General features: G+C 42.8%; 1 protein-coding gene across 1 annotated transcript; it reads left to right on the top strand.

Annotated features, from left to right (window-relative positions):
• Positions 1-300: 300 nt before the first annotated feature.
• On the top strand, positions 301-15,204 carry rnd3a (Rho family GTPase 3a). Its single transcript, XM_079669683.1, has 5 exons — positions 301-573; positions 1,021-1,108; positions 9,521-9,630; positions 11,441-11,575; positions 13,267-15,204. Exons 1-5 carry the CDS (start codon positions 424-426, stop codon positions 13,513-13,515), a joined length of 732 nt encoding a protein of 243 aa, XP_079525809.1. The 5' UTR covers positions 301-423; the 3' UTR covers positions 13,516-15,204.
• Positions 15,205-16,751: the final 1,547 nt, after the last annotated feature.

The raw sequence follows: 16,751 nt of genomic DNA, 5'->3' as shown, positions 1-16,751 counted from the left end.
AGTACAAAATATACATAATTAGTTAGAATACACTAAAGAAACTTAAGAGACCAACTTACAAAGTATAAACATTGGATACTTTATACATTGTCAAATGTCCTATACATCCATGAAATTGTCGTATGTGTCTCTTTATGTCTTCCTACATATATACAATATAGTAAAAGTTTGTATTGTATGTTGATAGCTGTGGTTATTGGACTGTCCAAACGGGGGCGCCCTGCTGGAGGCCACGCGCTGCAGGAGGGAGGCGCGCACGTCATCCGGTCAGGCTCGTGAGATGTTATAAATAGAGGCCAGTGTCTTTCACCGGCTCAGAGCAGCGGAGAAACCGGAGGAGGCGCAACATAAAGGAGACGCTTCTGCAGCTTTTCTACGCCTCCTGATTGGACTTTTATTTTTATTTTGTTCCGGTTGAAATCAATGAAGGAGAGACGGTCCTGTCAGAAACTATCTCTGCTATCCGGCATGGAGCCCAGTCAGAGTGTGAAGTGTAAGATCGTGGTGGTGGGAGACAGCCAGTGCGGGAAGACCGCCCTGCTTCACGTGTTCGCCAAGGACTGCTTCCCCGAGGTGAGAACATTACGCTCATTAACCTGCTATCTATCATTATGGGAAGTATAACCTGTGTTATGGAGAGGGATGTGTCGGATGTGTGTGTGCTGCAGGGATGCTGAAGGGCATGCATTGGGTGTTGCCTATAGCCTGTTTGATGCCTATGTGCTGAAGCTATAATATGTATTAGTGCTGCTGTTATTTTTACAGAAATAATACATCCTTTATTTGTAACACACACAATTACAAAAGCAAAGATACAGCGCTAAAAAACTAGACGCAAGCAAATGTTAATTACAATGAATGTCTTTACTGAAGGACAAACTTACAATAAAAGAGGTAATTATTATGATGCTAGTTATTGTACATGTTGTATTACTCCCCTGTCTATTAGCCTCATTGTTTATCCTTTCTCCCCCGCTAAGTTTATGATGTAAACACGTCTTTTATTCCTGTTTCCTGCAGACCTACGTCCCCACAGTGTTTGAAAACTACACAGCCAGTTTTGAAATCGACACGCAGAGGATTGAGCTCAGTTTGTGGGACACCTCAGGTAATTATGAACCTCTCTCTTGTGTCATGTTGTGAGTCAAACTGCTGTGGTGAAATGTCCCAACATGTCCGTGCATGCAGGTCACTAACCCTCTGTGACCTCTGAGGACAAAATGCATCTTTTGCTGGTTAGAAATGATCAGATAGTGGTTCAATTCATCCATATGTGTCCATCTGTAACACTGGTGCCCTTAAATGTCGAACTCATAGGATATTAAGAGGCCCAGGCTCACATTTCTGAATAATGAAATGAATCCGTGACCCATTTTAATAAAAAGCTGGGTTAATCCCTTTCTCACAGTCTGAGTTTCAGCTCCACACGTTTCCCCTCAGTCACCTTTTACCTACATACAAACGTATAGTTCAGTGTCACACAGAAATGCAACAAAGAGCTGGATCTGATTTATAAATGTTTCCCAGCAGAGAAAAGCAGAAACAGGAAAGGAAAGATAATGAAAGGCTGGATTGAGCACATTCATACATCTGGAGAACACACTTTGACATTCCTCCCACTGCGGCTTTTTGGGAAAGTTTTGTTGTGCAACACGTGTAATGGCTCTCCAAATGTTTATCGCTTGTTGGTTGGACTTTGTGTTCAGGGTCCAAACCAGCTGCTGCGTCCCCCGTGCCTGTGTGTGTTTTATGTGTAAACAAACCCACTTTCCCATCCATCAATGCCTTAGCAGGGAATAGCACAGCAGTCAGGCGTGAGTGAGGCGTATGTTGTGTGAGTGTGTGTGTGTGAGTGAGCATGTGTGTGTGTGATGGGCGGGGACAAATGGACAGACAGCTGTTGCGGGTCTCTAGCTTAGAATTCCTGAGCCATGTCTGAATAACTTTGTAAACCTTTAAAAAGCCGTGCATGAACGAAGCAAAACTAAGGGATCAATGAACAAGTTTTGCACAATCGAGCAGATTTTGAGCAGAAAATAGTTGGATTTGTGCTGTTTTGTACACTTCAGAGCTAGTAACACCACAAGCCAGTCGTACAAGGAGGTCGGATTTCAAATTCCTTCACCCCCCACAGTATGTGTGCGCTGTGGAAATAGAAAGGCGGAGAAATGAAAGTCGGCCAGAGTGAGAATTTTGTTTTATTGCACTGTGTTGGCCGACCGCCTGGAGCCATTTTTTACTTCTTCTCTCTGCTTCATAAAACAGCAAGGGGGGGACGCCGTTCCTATTAGATCAGTGGGGCTGAGATTGAGCCAACTCCTTCAATCCAAACCCCCACCCAACACACACACACACACACACACACACACACACACACACACACACACACACACACACACACACACACACACACACACACACACACACTGATTGATACAGCCTTCAGCCTGACTGGTCCTTTTATAGAGACACCCATCGGCCATGGCCAATCCAATCGATCCCTTATCTCGTGTGTGTGTGTGTGTGTGTGTGTGTGTGTGTGTGTGTGTGTGTGTGTGTGTGTGTGTGTGTGTGTGTGTGTGTGTGTGTGTGTGTGTGTGTGTGTGTGTGTGTGTGTGTGTGTGTGTGTGTGTGTGTGTGTGTGTGTGTGTGTGTGTGTGTGTGTGTGTGTGTGTGTGTGTGTGTGTGTGTGTGTGTGTGTGTGTGTGTGTGTGTGTGTGTGTGTGTGTGTGTGTGTGTGTGTGTGTGTGTGTGTGTGTGTGTGTGTGTGTGTGTGTGTGTGTGTGTGTGTGTGTGTGTGTGTGTGTGTGTGTGTGTGTGTGTGTTCTCGACCCCAGCATGCACCGGGACAAAGCCCAGGATAAACACTCCAACCCCCTCCCTCACAAACACACACCTTCACACTCCGTGGTGGTCTTTGTTCTGCAGTGATGAGCGGCCTAATGAGATGGCTGGCGTGTGTACTTTTTGGAAGGGAGGGTGAAGGCAGTAATTCAGGTCATTAAGGTAAATGCCTACCGGGTGTATTGCCTTCCATGTGTCCCACCCTGCTTGTCTGTGCTAGCTCCAGCCTTTGATTCATCTCTCAGCAGCAGCAGCAGCAGCAGAGGAAGTGCTGTACGCTCCCTGTCTGCTGCCTGTACGTCTAAGCGCTCTGCGAAGGTGTTTGTGTGGGAGCCAAACAGGAGGGTAGGAAGACAGGGAAGGTAAACAGAAACAACGCCTGCAGCTAGGAGCCTGAGGCCTCTTCACGTTCAAGGGGAAATGAGAAAACAATCCACCTCTAAACCTGTAACAAGGTTATCTCAGGCAGGGCTGCAGCTGTCAACTGCTTTCCTTATTAAATTGTCAGAAAAATAAAAAGTTCATCGCACTTTCTCAAAGCCAATCTTTAAATTATTTGTCCAGTCCAAAAATATGTGATTCACAGTCGTATACAACAAAGAAAAGCATTAAAAAAAGTATTGTTTTTTACGATTTATTGGCTTTTAAACTTGCATATGTTTTATTTTTGGGCTGCACAACGTGTTAGCAAACAGTTCTTATTTACACAAACAGCGGATGTGGAGCAATATTAGCGTTGATTTAGTGGCTGTGATAGAGAGAATACCAGTTTCGGCTTTAGTTTGCTCTCCACCGCCTCATTAGAGAAATATGTGATGTTTCTTTTTGGTTGGTTTATCAGAGCTTTCTCTTAACACACACTGCATCAAATATTGTGTGAGGTGTTTGACTTCCTGAGGCAATTCGCCAAAGCTAGGACGAATAAAAACCCAGGAACTCTCCAAAGAGACCCGTGCGTTGGACCCTATGGATCTCATTTGATAATATGTATCCCGGGAAACCTTGAGGGAAAGTTCTTGTTGTTTTTTATTTTTATTTGAACAGCTGCCGACTCTGCACATTAAAGATGACCCACTTTGGAAAACAGGAAAACAAATAGTTTGAAAGGAAGATAGCGGAGCTCGGATTATGATTTCCGTCTGTTGCCTCTCCGACATGTTCCCCTATAATGCAGGACAGCTGAACCATGAGGCATTTTCCATGCACTCAGTAAGCTCCTCACACACCGTGCCCCCTCCATTCTTGTGTCGGCGGCCATTGTTGCATTGGATCAAATTCCTGGGTTCAGAGAATTGGAGCCGCATGTCTGGCATTCCTCAGACTAAAGGTTCCTACTTCCTCCGCTACAAAGACCCCTATTGTACCCAGCAGGCCCAGATCCACTGCAGAGTGAAAGAGAAGTGGCACGGTTCACTAAAGCCTACCTCGTTTTCAAGGGGAAATTGAATCACACTGGAATTTTCCGACTGGCGAGAGAGCCTTGAGCCTACGGAGGTGATACAGAGAAAGGACAGGAGATTAATTCACTTCCTGTGCGCTAATGCTGGGAAGGACTCTGTATGATGTTACACCTGACATTAAAATGTCCGCTCCCGACACCGAACACCTTGAACTCTGTGTCGTACCGTTCGCTGCGTGAATGTTAAGCTTTATAAAGACCGGCCCACACTGAAAGACCTTGAATATCCTAACAGATGTGGGAAATGTGATAGACCACACACATATGGACATGAAAGGAACATTTTTTGGCTTTTCTCGGGGGTTTCCCACACCAATATTGGAGCATGTTTTAAATGTGCGATTCAGTAGCAATACAGATAGATTCAAAAAAGCTTGACATGACTAACTTCAAACTACATCCAACCTCCTTTCTCTGAGTTTACGTTATGATTATCACAACTACATAAACTCTAAGAATTGGGCACCAATTTTTGGCGTTTACCTCATGTTACTCGTACCCTGCTTAAAGGCTGTAATGTGGAGTCGTACTTAAGTCACACTTTGTTGTTAATGTGGCCTTAAAGTGTAAATAACAACACCTCCAAGGCGTGAAAAAGGATCTGAGGGACGAATGCTTGTCCCTAAAGTTACGTTTCACCAAAACGTCTGTAACTTCATGAGGTAAAGAAAAAACATTTACACTAGAGCCAAAATGTTGTATATTAAGTCCCTACTTATACATTTTAACATCATATCCCATCATAGTGTCACTTGTAACATCTTGTGTAACATATTGGTTCGTCAAACATCTAATTGAGTTTTGTAACCCGTAGTTAAATATTGAGTCTTACAATAACATATGCATGGTATCTCTCTATCATTGCATCGTAGCGCATTCATATTGTATGAGACATCATAAGCTTTGTTTAAATTAGATACCGCTTCACCTTTTCCATGGCAGCGTTTGCAGCAGCGAAGATCTCGGTAACCACAGCAACCTCAGCTGATGTTGGTTCAGGTTATTCAGTTTAAATTGCTTTCTGTCTTCCTCGCTCTGTTTGTGTTAAATGTGTCTGGCTTTTGCGAGGCTACATATTTCAGCTCAATGGCTGTACGTGCCTGTCGCTGTTTGTACTTTCCACAGGTGTCCCTGAAGGCTACACACACACACACACACACACACACACACACACACACACACACACACACACACACACACACACACACACACACCCCCCCCTTGCTTCTGCTCAGCTATGTTAGCTATGCAGTAAATCAGTACGCCTGCAGACCTGTTGCCATACCTCCAGACAGTTGGCCGCAGCTGGCTTAACTCAGGACCGTTATATATAATTTTTCCACGTCTTTTAAGTGAAGCTGTAAAAAATATATATACTTTTGTCAATAGATGCAGTTATTATTCATGCGGAAGTCAGCTTATTTACCATTGAGATATGTTGCTTTTGAATATCTTTGGCGTCTGAATTGACAAAGTAAGGCATTTTTACACATCAACTTGGATTTTAAGTAACTGTCATGGACGTTTTTCACTGTTTCCGGACATTTATAAGTCCTAATTAGGTAAATAATCTGCATTTTATTCGATCATTTAACTGTGGTTAGTCCTAGTCTTTCCTGTAAACCATTTTCTGTGATGGGCTTCTACAGAAAAGGGGGATTTCTAAGACATCATGAAATATTTAAGGACTATATTCCAGACCAGGCTACTTTCAGGAAATATCAGATTCCTTGGTATGTCAGTGGAAGTCGTGGAACATCTGGGAATGTGAATATTGAGTCACATTACATGAATAGAGCAGAGCTTATTTCCCATCTCGTTTGATGTTTGATGTGTACGCACTGCATTAAGCGGGACTTTTCAAACCCAGCTGTTGTGGAAACCAGCCTGGAAAAGCACATTAACAAAACCAGGAAGGAAGAATATTTTTACATTTATTGGTAGTCTCTGAATAGTCATGGAAGGTTATTTGGTTTTCCATCAGTGGGTATTGTCTCACAGTGTTGTGTGCCCTCATGTCATTTTGCTTTTATTTGCTGTGAGCAATGGGGAACACATTTGAGAGATGGCGTGTGTTTAAAGACCGCAAGGGAGGTCAGGGTGTGTGTCTCCCTTCCAGATTTAGAGATCCTTCGGGAGGGAACAATGACAAGAGCTAATTACTAGATGACGGTCACCCCGTGTGTGTGTGTGTGTGTGTGTGTGTGTGTGTGTGTGTGTGTGTGTGTGTGTGTGTGTGTGTGTGTGTGTGTGTGTGTGTGTGTGTGTGTGTGTGTGTGTGTGTGTGTGTGTGTGTGTGTGTGTGTGTGTGTGTGTGTGTGTGTGTGTGTGTGTGTGTGTGTGTGTGTGTGTGTGTGTGTGTGTGTGTGTGTGTGTGTGTGTGTGTGTGTGTGTGTGTGTGTGTGTGTGTGTGTGTGTGTGTGTGTGTGTGTTCCTCTCCTCTTATCTTTTGCAGGAAGGTAGATGACCTCAAAGCCCAATTTAGTCCCAGACTCAGGCGTCATGCAGTTACGACATAAACGCCAGACAAGAGAGCAAATGTCTCCTATAAAAAGTCTCCTGAAAAGCATTAACAGCCCAGCACACACTCTTCGCTTCACGCTGCATGCACACTTCAAACCTCTGTGAAGGTTTCCTGTTTGTGTCGTGCAGCTTTATTTAGTTTGCAGAGATGCACTCTGAGGATTTGCTGCTATAAATACTTTAATCTCCAGGTAAAATTCACAGGAATATATGCAGATGCTTTGAAACGGGACCACACACACACACACACTCTCTGCACCCACAGACCCCGATGTGTGTGCGCTTCCCCTCATTGGGTTGGTAAAAACAATAAATTCTTTGTGAAATGTCAACGGACTGCACGGCTTCAGACGCGGGCTCCTATGTTCCCAGTGATTGGTTCCAGGCAGTGGAAAAAACCCTTCAAACAATGCAATGTGTTTCTGATTGATTGTAAGACAGCCATGAAAAATGGGGTATAAATTATGGCGGGGGATGCCACATTCCTGCTCGCCTTGTTCTTCCTGTGCCGTGTCGATGACAGCAGCTCCGACTCGGGCCTTTTTAGGTGTTGTCACCTAACGCACGGCTTTATAGATCGCCAAGGAGCCAGTGGGAAAGCCTGTTCCCATCTGAGACATCTAAACCATGTGTAAATCCATTTTGAAAGACATTAAGGCGGAAATTAGCGACGTCCTGTACCAATATTTGGGAAAGTGATACTGTGGAATTTAGGCTTTGAGCCAATTGAGACAATGACCTCTTTAAAACAGAACATGTCCCATCATTACAACTCCCCTGCTCTGAATTGCCCCCCCCCGTAAAACCAAGAGCAGCCTTCAAGCAAGTTAGCTAAAATACCAAATGAAACTGTGAGCTTGCAAACAGAATTGTGTCTTAGTCAAATATGGCTGGTTAGAAAGATACGCCACTCTGTGAAGCTTGGATATTGAACATCTTAGGAAGGATGGAATCTTATTGTGCTCCAAAACACACATTAAGGTGGCTCAACCCGAGGGGAACTACAGAAGAGTATAAGGGCCAGGCATGAGGGCGGAAAAACTGTTCTTTTGCATTTTGAGAACAAGTAGAGATGCCGAGATTAAAGTCAACTCCCTAATGCTAGTAATTTGACATTGTCTCAAGATATTCTCACAAAACCATATCCCATCTCTCCTGCTTATTTCTGGCTCTAACACTCCTGTGTATGAGGCAAAGGAATCATGTCTAATAATACTTCTTATACCTTTTTAAAATACCTCTTTGTTGCCCTCACTGGGTGTGCAGTTTTCCCAGCATTGTTTATTCATCCCTGTTGGATTGTGACCGAACAGACCGGTTTCTCCTCCTCCTCCTCCTCCTCCTCTTCCTCCCAGAAAACCTTGGCTCTGTCACTGTATGATTGTGAACTCAGATTTCTGTTTGCAGCAACATTTATTGTGCACACATCAGCCGGTGTCACGCTTTGTTGTGAGAGGGCCTTGAAGGAAGGAAGCAAAAAAGATTGAATAAACGGTGTCGTCTCGCACCCAGACTGTTTAGGTGTGTGTGTGTGTGTGTGTGTGTGTGTGTGTGTGTGTGTGTGTGTGTGTGTGTGTGTGTGTGTGTGTGTGTGTGTGTGTGTGTGTGTGTGTGTGTGTGTGTGTGTGTGTGTGTGTGTGTGTGTGTGTGTGTGTGTGTGTGTGTGTGTGTGTGTGTGTGTGTGTGTGTGTGTGTGTGTGTGTGTGTGTGTGTGTGTGTGTGTGTGTGTGTGTGTGTGTGTGTGTGTGTGTGTGTGTGTGTGTGTGTGTGTGTGTGTGTCCTAGCATTACTATCCTTGTGGGGACCTAAATCTGTTTACACAGTCCGCATGAGGGGAATCGTTAATTCTAGAGTGAAGACTTGGTTAGGGTTAGGCATGTGTTGGTTAAGGTTAGGATAAGTCTCCAGGAAATGCATGTAAGTCAATGTAATGTCCCCTGAAGTGATGTTTACATGGTATGTGTGTGTGCATTCCTGTCTTTTCTCCAGTGCAGTGTTTAGAAAAGGACCTCCCAGCGGGACCTTCATTTACCAAAAACAAAATTCTCCAGATTCTTGGCAGCTGCTCGTGTGTGTGGTCAGCTCTATGCTCGTCATGTGATCTTGACTCACCTTGACATGACGCCACCCTCCCCTCATCTCCCCTCCCTTCCTCCCAGGAGACGTTTGTCTGCCACAGAGACATGGGCGTCTCCCCCTTACGCACACATGGTTTCAATTTAAAGCATGGGAGTAATTTCCCCCGCTCTGAAGTTCTCCAGAAAAGGATTTCTTCAACAAGTGCTCTCGCCGTAGTCAGCACATTTTTCCGACTGATGCTGCAGTATTTGTTTTTTCTCGCCCGGTTGCTATGGATTATGGCTGAGCTGCAATCATGCCATAAGAGAATAACTGTCAGGAATGCTTTAGAGGCTAAAACCAGGATTTGCTTCGTGCATTCAATACGTGTGGTTTTCTGTAGCTGCCCCTCGCTTCAATGCAGGTATTTCCTTTTTAGCGAAGAGCTGTAGGCCTCGTGAGGAAAAAAGTTCCCATACCATCAAAGCCCTGAATTGGAAACCTGTGCTAACGTAAACGTTGTCAAATGTTCTGCTGATTGTATATATATATCTACATGTCTGTGTTTCTGAGTCCTTGCCCAACATCTGCACGACGCACGATGTGTTTCAAACGTCCTGTTTCCTGTGTTTGCAGGATCTCCATACTACGACAATGTGAGGCCTCTCTCCTACCCAGACTCTGACGCTGTCCTCATCTGTTTCGACATCAGCCGCCCTGAAACTCTCGATAGCGTCATGAAAAAGGTTTGTAGGTCTATCCTGACACAATCACTCAATGAAACCTTTGATAAGCTCAGCCTTTAAACTCCACACATTCCTCCTTTGATTTTGTTTGATCCGCTGTCTAGTCGAGAGATTTTCCTGTAGCCTCCGTCACGTCAGATCTTGTGATGTGAGGTTATAAAGCTGTGGTGTGGCCAGAGGGTCGTTGGGTTAAATCCTGTCTGAGGCCAGATCCTCACATGATGACTGGGACGTATGTTTACTGCACATACTGTAAAGCAGGACATGCAACATCAGGCTTTGATGGGTGTCAAATAAAGGTTGCATGAATGTAAAACCATTTTTACGGCAGTGAACCCACCTGACTTCGGGCTGGGACTTGAAATATATGTCATTTACGGCCCGTCTACACTACAGGCATAAACAAATCTTGAAGCTGGGCGTGTCTGAAGCTTGGCGATTTTTTGCGAGCAACGCAACCAACAACCAATCACATCAATCTCCCGCCCCCGACATACAAAGCAATAGCAATGTTAAAACGAAGTAAACTGGATATAAACTCTCCAAACAGGCGAAAACCTACCAGTTTCACCCACTGTCTCTGCCACCTCCCTCCATGCCTGGTTCCTCCGGTTTGTATCTCGGTAAATAGTTCCGGTCGTAAAGAACCGGGTGATTTGCTACCGTAATATCTCGTTTGGAATATGAGGAAATGAACTGCGGTCTGGCTCTCCCAGCTTGCACGCGGTTTGATTGGCTGCGCTTGCACTGGCGGGATTTGCATAAACGGGATTTGATTGGCTGATTGCAAAGCCATGCCATGCTCCCCACAATGCAGTTCGGCGAAGATTACAAATCTTCTACGTCACCCCATTCAAGTGAATGGGCGAAGCGTTGAAAGCATTTTTCGATGCCTGTAGTGTAGACGGGCCGTTAGTCTTTAAAATGTCAGAAGTCGGTGAAAAATCAGTCTGAACCAAAACCATAATCCCATTAATGTCATTTTGTGGTGCTTTATTTTGACAGATATTGAAGTCAACCTGTTATAATATACCCATGTTTGCCTATTTTGGTATAGGAAGTTTAAAGGGGATATACTTGATTATACAAATAAGTGAGCAATGCTCTGTACATGTGAGCATTACGTGCGTATCTAGATAAAATAACATCTAAAGAATCAAGGAACCGAGGACAGAAAAGTAGTAAATCTGCATTTATTGACATTTTGCATGAAAAAGGAAAATAGTTTGACAATATTTAAGCCTTGTCGTGCTCTTATTTTGAAAGAAGTTAACTGTGTTACAGATCACAGGTCATGTTTCAGATTAGAATTTGCGTTGGTCTCATTTCATCTTTACGCTTTTTCTCAAGTGGTGTTTGTGCAACCGTACTAAACAACTTCCTCCTTGCACGTCGATGAACTTGATCCCCTGACCAGCCAGGCCTCAGGCACATTAGCCTCAGATTAAAGCCCCCGGAGACACGCCATCGATCACGGGGCATTTATTATTGTCAGGGAGGAAACATGGGGATTATTTGTAGTTCGCTTCCAGAGCCGAAAGCGTGAGGGGCTCCAGGAAGTGGCAGCTTTAACCTTTGTACTTAAAAGACGGATGATGGGGGGGGGGGGGGGGTTCCACTCATGTGATGTTGTGTCAGGTCAACATGCATAATTTACCCCTTAATTGCAGTTAAATAAACATAAGGTTTCCCTCGGTGGTCTGCTGAGGAAATGGAGCTAAAAATATAGATGTCCTGTTCGTATTAAACCGCTTTGGTGATATGTTTTTCCTCTGAATGTTGCATGACACAAGCTTTTGTCTCTCCACAGTGGAAAGGGGAGATCCAGGAGTTTTGTCCCAACACTAAGATGCTTTTAGTGGGATGCAAGTCAGACCTACGCACAGATCTGAGCACGCTGGTGGAGCTTTCCAACCACAGACAGACCCCCGTCTCCTACGACCAGGTATGCAGATTAATTAAAATCACACATTTCAGACGTCAGACGTGCAATTAGTGAAAGCTGTTTCCTGGCTGCAATCATTCGTGAATAATTGCTCATTGTACGATAAGCCTCAACTGATCCCTAAGAGGGAAAAGCCTGTCGTCATTGTTGACCTGCACCAGAGATGGCAAAAGTACTCCTTCACTCAAGTAGAAGTACAGATACTCGTGTTTAAAATACTCTGGGGAAAGTAGAAGTACTGACTAAACTTCTTTACTCAAGTCAAAGTAAAGAGGCTTTGAAATGTACTTCAGTAAAAAGTACCCATAACTAGCAGCTGTTTTAAAGAGTACCTGACCTCCCTTTATATTAATAGAACAATAATGTCATTGTTAGCTAATGAATGTTTCCATGCTGAACAACGGCAACATGACAACGTTTCCATTGGTCCCTCTTCTTTAGAGAAGACCAGGAAATGATGGATACATGGATCGTGTTCAAATCAATAGGCACGCAATGACTCTAAATAATAATGATCACGCCACCAAACACACATTCAGACTAAAGGAACCAGCCTGTTTGGGAAATGAGAGAAGTAGAAAGTACAGGTATTTGAGTTCAACATGTAAGAAGTAGAAAGTACAGGTATTTGAGTTCAACATGTAAGAAGTAGAAAGTACAGGTATTTGAGTTCAACATGTGAGAAGTAGAAAGTACAGGTATTTGAGTTCAACATGTAAGAAGTAGAAAGTACAGGTATTTGTGTTCAACATGTAAGAAGTAGAAAGTACAGGTATTTGAGTTCAACATGTAAGAAGTAGAAAGTACAGGTATTTGTGTTCAACATGTAAGAAGTAGAAAGTACAGGTATTTGAGTTCAACATGTGAGAAGTAGAAAGTACAGGTATTTGAGTTCAACATGTGAGAAGTAGAAAGTACAGGTATTTGAGTTCAACATGTAAGAAGTAGAAAGTACAGGTATTTGTGTTCAACATGTAAGAAGTAGAAAGTACAGGTATTTGAGTTCAACATGTAAGAAGTAGAAAGTTCAGGTATTTGAGTTCAACATGTGAGAAGTAGAAAGTACAGGTATTTGAGTTCAACATGTGAGAAGTAGAAAGTACAGGTATTTGAGTTCAACATGTAAGAAGTAGAAAGTACAGGTATTTGTGTTCAACATGTAAGAAGTAGAAAGTACAGGTATTTGTGTTCAACATGTAAGAAGTAGAAAGTACAGGTATTTGTGTTCAACATGTAAGAAGTAGAAAGTACAGGTATTTGAGTTCAACATGTAAGAAGTAAAAAGTACAGGTATTTGAGTTCAACATGTGAGAAGTAGAAAGTACAGGTATTTGTGTTCAACATGTAAGAAGTAGAAAGTACAGGTATTTGAGTTCAACATGTGAGAAGTAGAAAGTACAGGTATTTGAGTTCAACATGTAAGAAGTAGAAAGTACAGGTATTTGAGTTCAACATGTAAGAAGTAGAAAGTACAGGTATTTGTGTTCAACATGTAAGAAGTAGAAAGTACAGGTATTTGAGTTCAACATGTAAGAAGTCAACGTAAAAAGTCTTCATAAAAATAAGTAGTGGAGTAAAGTACTGATACCAGAAAATGGTACTTAAGTACAGTAACAAAGTATTTGTACTCCACTACTTCCCAAGCCGTTTCTTTTTCCTCCCGTGACCATATTTGTCCTCTTCCTCCTCAGGGGAACAGCATGGCCAAGCAGATTTCGGCGCCCTACATCGAGTGCTCGGCGCAGCAGTCTGAGAACAGCGTCAGAGACATTTTCCACGTGGCCACCCTGGCTTGCATTAACAAAAACAACAAAAACGTCAAGCGCAGTAAGGCCCCTCGCGGCAACAAGAGGATCTCACACATGCCCGGCAGACCCGACCTGGCAGCGGTGGCTTCAGATCTCCGCAAGGACAAAGCCAAAAGTTGCTCGATCATGTGACTGATCGGACCGAGGGGGATCAGACTGATGAGGACAGAGCTCAGTGCAAGCAGGAAGCGAAGGGCCGACGCTCTCCCCTGCATGCGAAAGACCCCTTATGTCTGGAAAAGGGGGCTTAACAAGCTTCAAATCGTGTACATGTTACTGGAATACTCAAAGCGTAGTAGCGTCCCAAGTTCCACCAGAAGAGGAAGCTATCTGTCAGCGAGATACCTGCCAGGGGAAGCGCCCTCCTCGGATAGCGGATGTGTTCGAGGTGTTTCCACGCAAGCAGGAAATGAGCAGGACGGGTGATGTCATTAGGAAGCGCTCGTCATGTAGAGGAAGGGGTTTTTAAAACATGTGATCTTTTGAATGAGAGCCAAAAGGGTTTGCTTCCCAGGATAGGAGCTGCTGTTTGTGCCGGATCAAAGACTCGTTGCTCGGAGGGTTTAAACACCAACTCGTCACTGTAGTCTGGAAGTGATTCACCCTCACCCCTGCCCCTCATTGTGCAGAGGACACGACAAGAGGAATGACCTCGTCCTGCACACTCTGACGCTGTTTGTCCCCCCCCTGTCTCTGATATGTTGTCGGTATAATGTGAAGTCATTGGTGTGTAACTGCATCGTTGTTTTATTTTTAGCTCCATCCTGATTCTTGAGTCTGTAGCAGCCATTCTGTGCCCGTTTTTATTTCACTTTGATACACACGTAAAGACTCCCTGAAGATAGATTCTCCACACTGACGGCTTTGTTAACTCCTCTGTGTCATACTGGGCCGCAAGAAGCTAACTTCAGTAACACCTCCAGGATTTGGCCAACAATGTGAGAAACAAATGCAGTTAGAAAAACATAACTTGCATAACATGTTTTAAAAACCTTAATGAAGCCTTAATGGGCTAAAAAGCGTCACAAACGTGAAGTGAAAAATGTGAGTAATTGTGTAAAATGACAGTTTGAGCCATGAGTCATTCTCCCAATGCACTTTAGGGAGGGAGTGGAAATGTAAGCAACCATTCAAACGTGTTGTTAGGAGCTGACAACTCCAGAGCTCTCTGAGCTGCATTCCTCCGAAGTGTTCAGACTCTTATAAAGACTCGGTCACGCCTGAAACAATGAATAGATCATAATTAATTGGACTAAACGACTAAGTGAGAACAGAATCAGCGAATGAATATGGACACGTTCATGTGTAATGACTTGTGATCTCAAAGCACCACATTTACCACGTTGATTTGTCTGGTTACCTACATTGGTAGGAACTGATTTAAATGCAGGAAACTGAATAAAAGGAGGCCGAAATAACATCGTTAACTTATTTTTTGCGAACATGAGGAACGTATTGACATGGTTTGAAACATAAGGTCATATAAGTGTTTCATTTGAAGACTAACAACAAACTATTTTCTAAGCTATGAAGAAACAGTGTTGTGTACATTAGTGTTATTTCCTCTCAGCAGTGCAATTAAGAAGCTGTTTGAATATCAAAGTTATTGATGCACTTTTAATGTAACCTCCCAATTATCTTTATTACAGCTCAGTGGCCCGAATCTAATCGTGATTTCCTAATCTGTCGTCTTCTCCCCGTGTACATTATCATGTTTCCTTGAATGTTGATGTCACCTTCAAATGTCTTTGCCAATGTTGTTGCTGCAATATTTATTGAATTATATATTTTCCCTTTAGAATAAATGCAAATGGAATTGAAGAGGAGTGTGTTTTCTGTTCATTGAGAGAGAAACATGATCGACAGATTTTCAAAGTCAATGGGTTTTTATGGTGTTTATTTTTTTTAAACAAGCGTGGGAGATTTTAGCGACATTGAATACGTTTGTGAATAACCCACTTATGAATTAAGCTTATATATATGTGTCCTAAAAAAGTAATTTTATCATCATCGTGCCATTAGTAGATACTAGAGATTGCATTTACGCTTCAATAATCATATAAGTGGTGTTTTTTATGAACAATACTTCTGTCTTCTTTCTTGTCTTATTACAAACACACATTTTTGGTCCTACAAATCAAAACGTTTGAAAAGTTACACAAGAGAAATACTAACTTCCTCATTTAAAACAGGAAATGTCTTGCGAAAATATTCATATTAGAACCAGGATTTCATCATCAATTCAACGGATAGGGATTTTGCTAAAGCTTTTTAATCTGACTAGCACAAAGGACACACCTGTGATGAGTTGATTGCACAGGTGCAGCAGACATAATGCTCGTTAGTCTCTGCTCTGTAAACCTCAGACATGACGGTGAGTTTTAGTCTTTGTTTGCTCTCTATCAAAAGCTTTATGTGGGCAGTACACACACACACACAGCCACAGCCACACACACACACACACACACCCCTCTTAGAAACCATTAATACAGTCCATTTTCTAACTTTACTTTCCATCATCCAGACGGTTTAGGGTGATAAATGGAGATGAGTACTGAGCTTGTGACGGGTTGGAAAATGAGAATTATTCATATCAACAAAACAGTAAACCCATCTGAGCCCTCTTCTTTGAACATAGATCACTGAATTACTTTATTTAGTTGATAATGATGGAATAAAGTAGATTTTTTTTATAGCGTTTATTTGAAAGTAAATGCCTCTATGCACCGCATGTCAATATTACATTTTCGAACAGTACCAATATTGTTTTGCATGTTGAATTGCACCTATACATTCATGCTATTTTAGCTAAACTAAAAGGTTTTTGACACTTTAAACGCACAACAGGGGGTCTCTCACTCAAAACAATAACAACTGATCAAGTTTGGTTGAAGAGTTTTTCCTTCATATTATACCTTCAATCTCTACAGTTTAATCAGCTGTGTGAAGAATTTAGTGATTTCATTTAACGGTCACAACTCGTGACTATATCTAAAAAAAAGAGTGCACTTAAATTCAAGATAACTTAATCTGAGTTTAAGAGTGGGCATCAAAAATCAATTTTTTTTCAGCTACGAGTGGAGTCCATGTTCACAAACTACAAAAAAACCCAGTGCATGCCATATTAAATGGGATAAGTATTTACACAGCAGAGTTAACATTTAGCTCTACACTATTACAACAATGTTTCTCTTCAGAAAAACATGTCGGACTCGAGTCCTTGACTGCGCTGACATCTCTGTGAGAAGCAGGTTTTGTAGCGGCTGAAAGGAACAAAAAGCTCTCTGTGCGTCTCGTCTGCTTGAAAAGCTACAGTATGACTTCAGGCAGACAATGTTGTTCGGGCCGTGCTAAATTCCCCGGGGCTG

This window comes from Notothenia rossii, assembly GCF_949606895.1.
Source record: "Notothenia rossii genome assembly, chromosome: 3".
Lineage (NCBI taxonomy): Eukaryota > Metazoa > Chordata > Actinopteri > Perciformes > Nototheniidae > Notothenia > Notothenia rossii.
Note: the sequence above shows the minus strand (reverse complement) of the source record. Positions and strands in the feature narration are given on the sequence as shown.

Bases quoted from the DNA above. Each gene is read 5' to 3' on its own strand.
- rnd3a (XM_079669683.1), top strand. From the start codon at position 424: ATGAAGGAGAGACGGTCCTGTCAGAAACTATCTCTGCTATCCGGCATG. The intron at 1,109-9,520 runs GTAATTATGAAC...CTGTGTTTGCAG, and splicing joins CAGTTTGTGGGACACCTCAG to GATCTCCATACTACGACAAT. The intron at 9,631-11,440 runs GTTTGTAGGTCT...GTCTCTCCACAG, and splicing joins TCGATAGCGTCATGAAAAAG to TGGAAAGGGGAGATCCAGGA.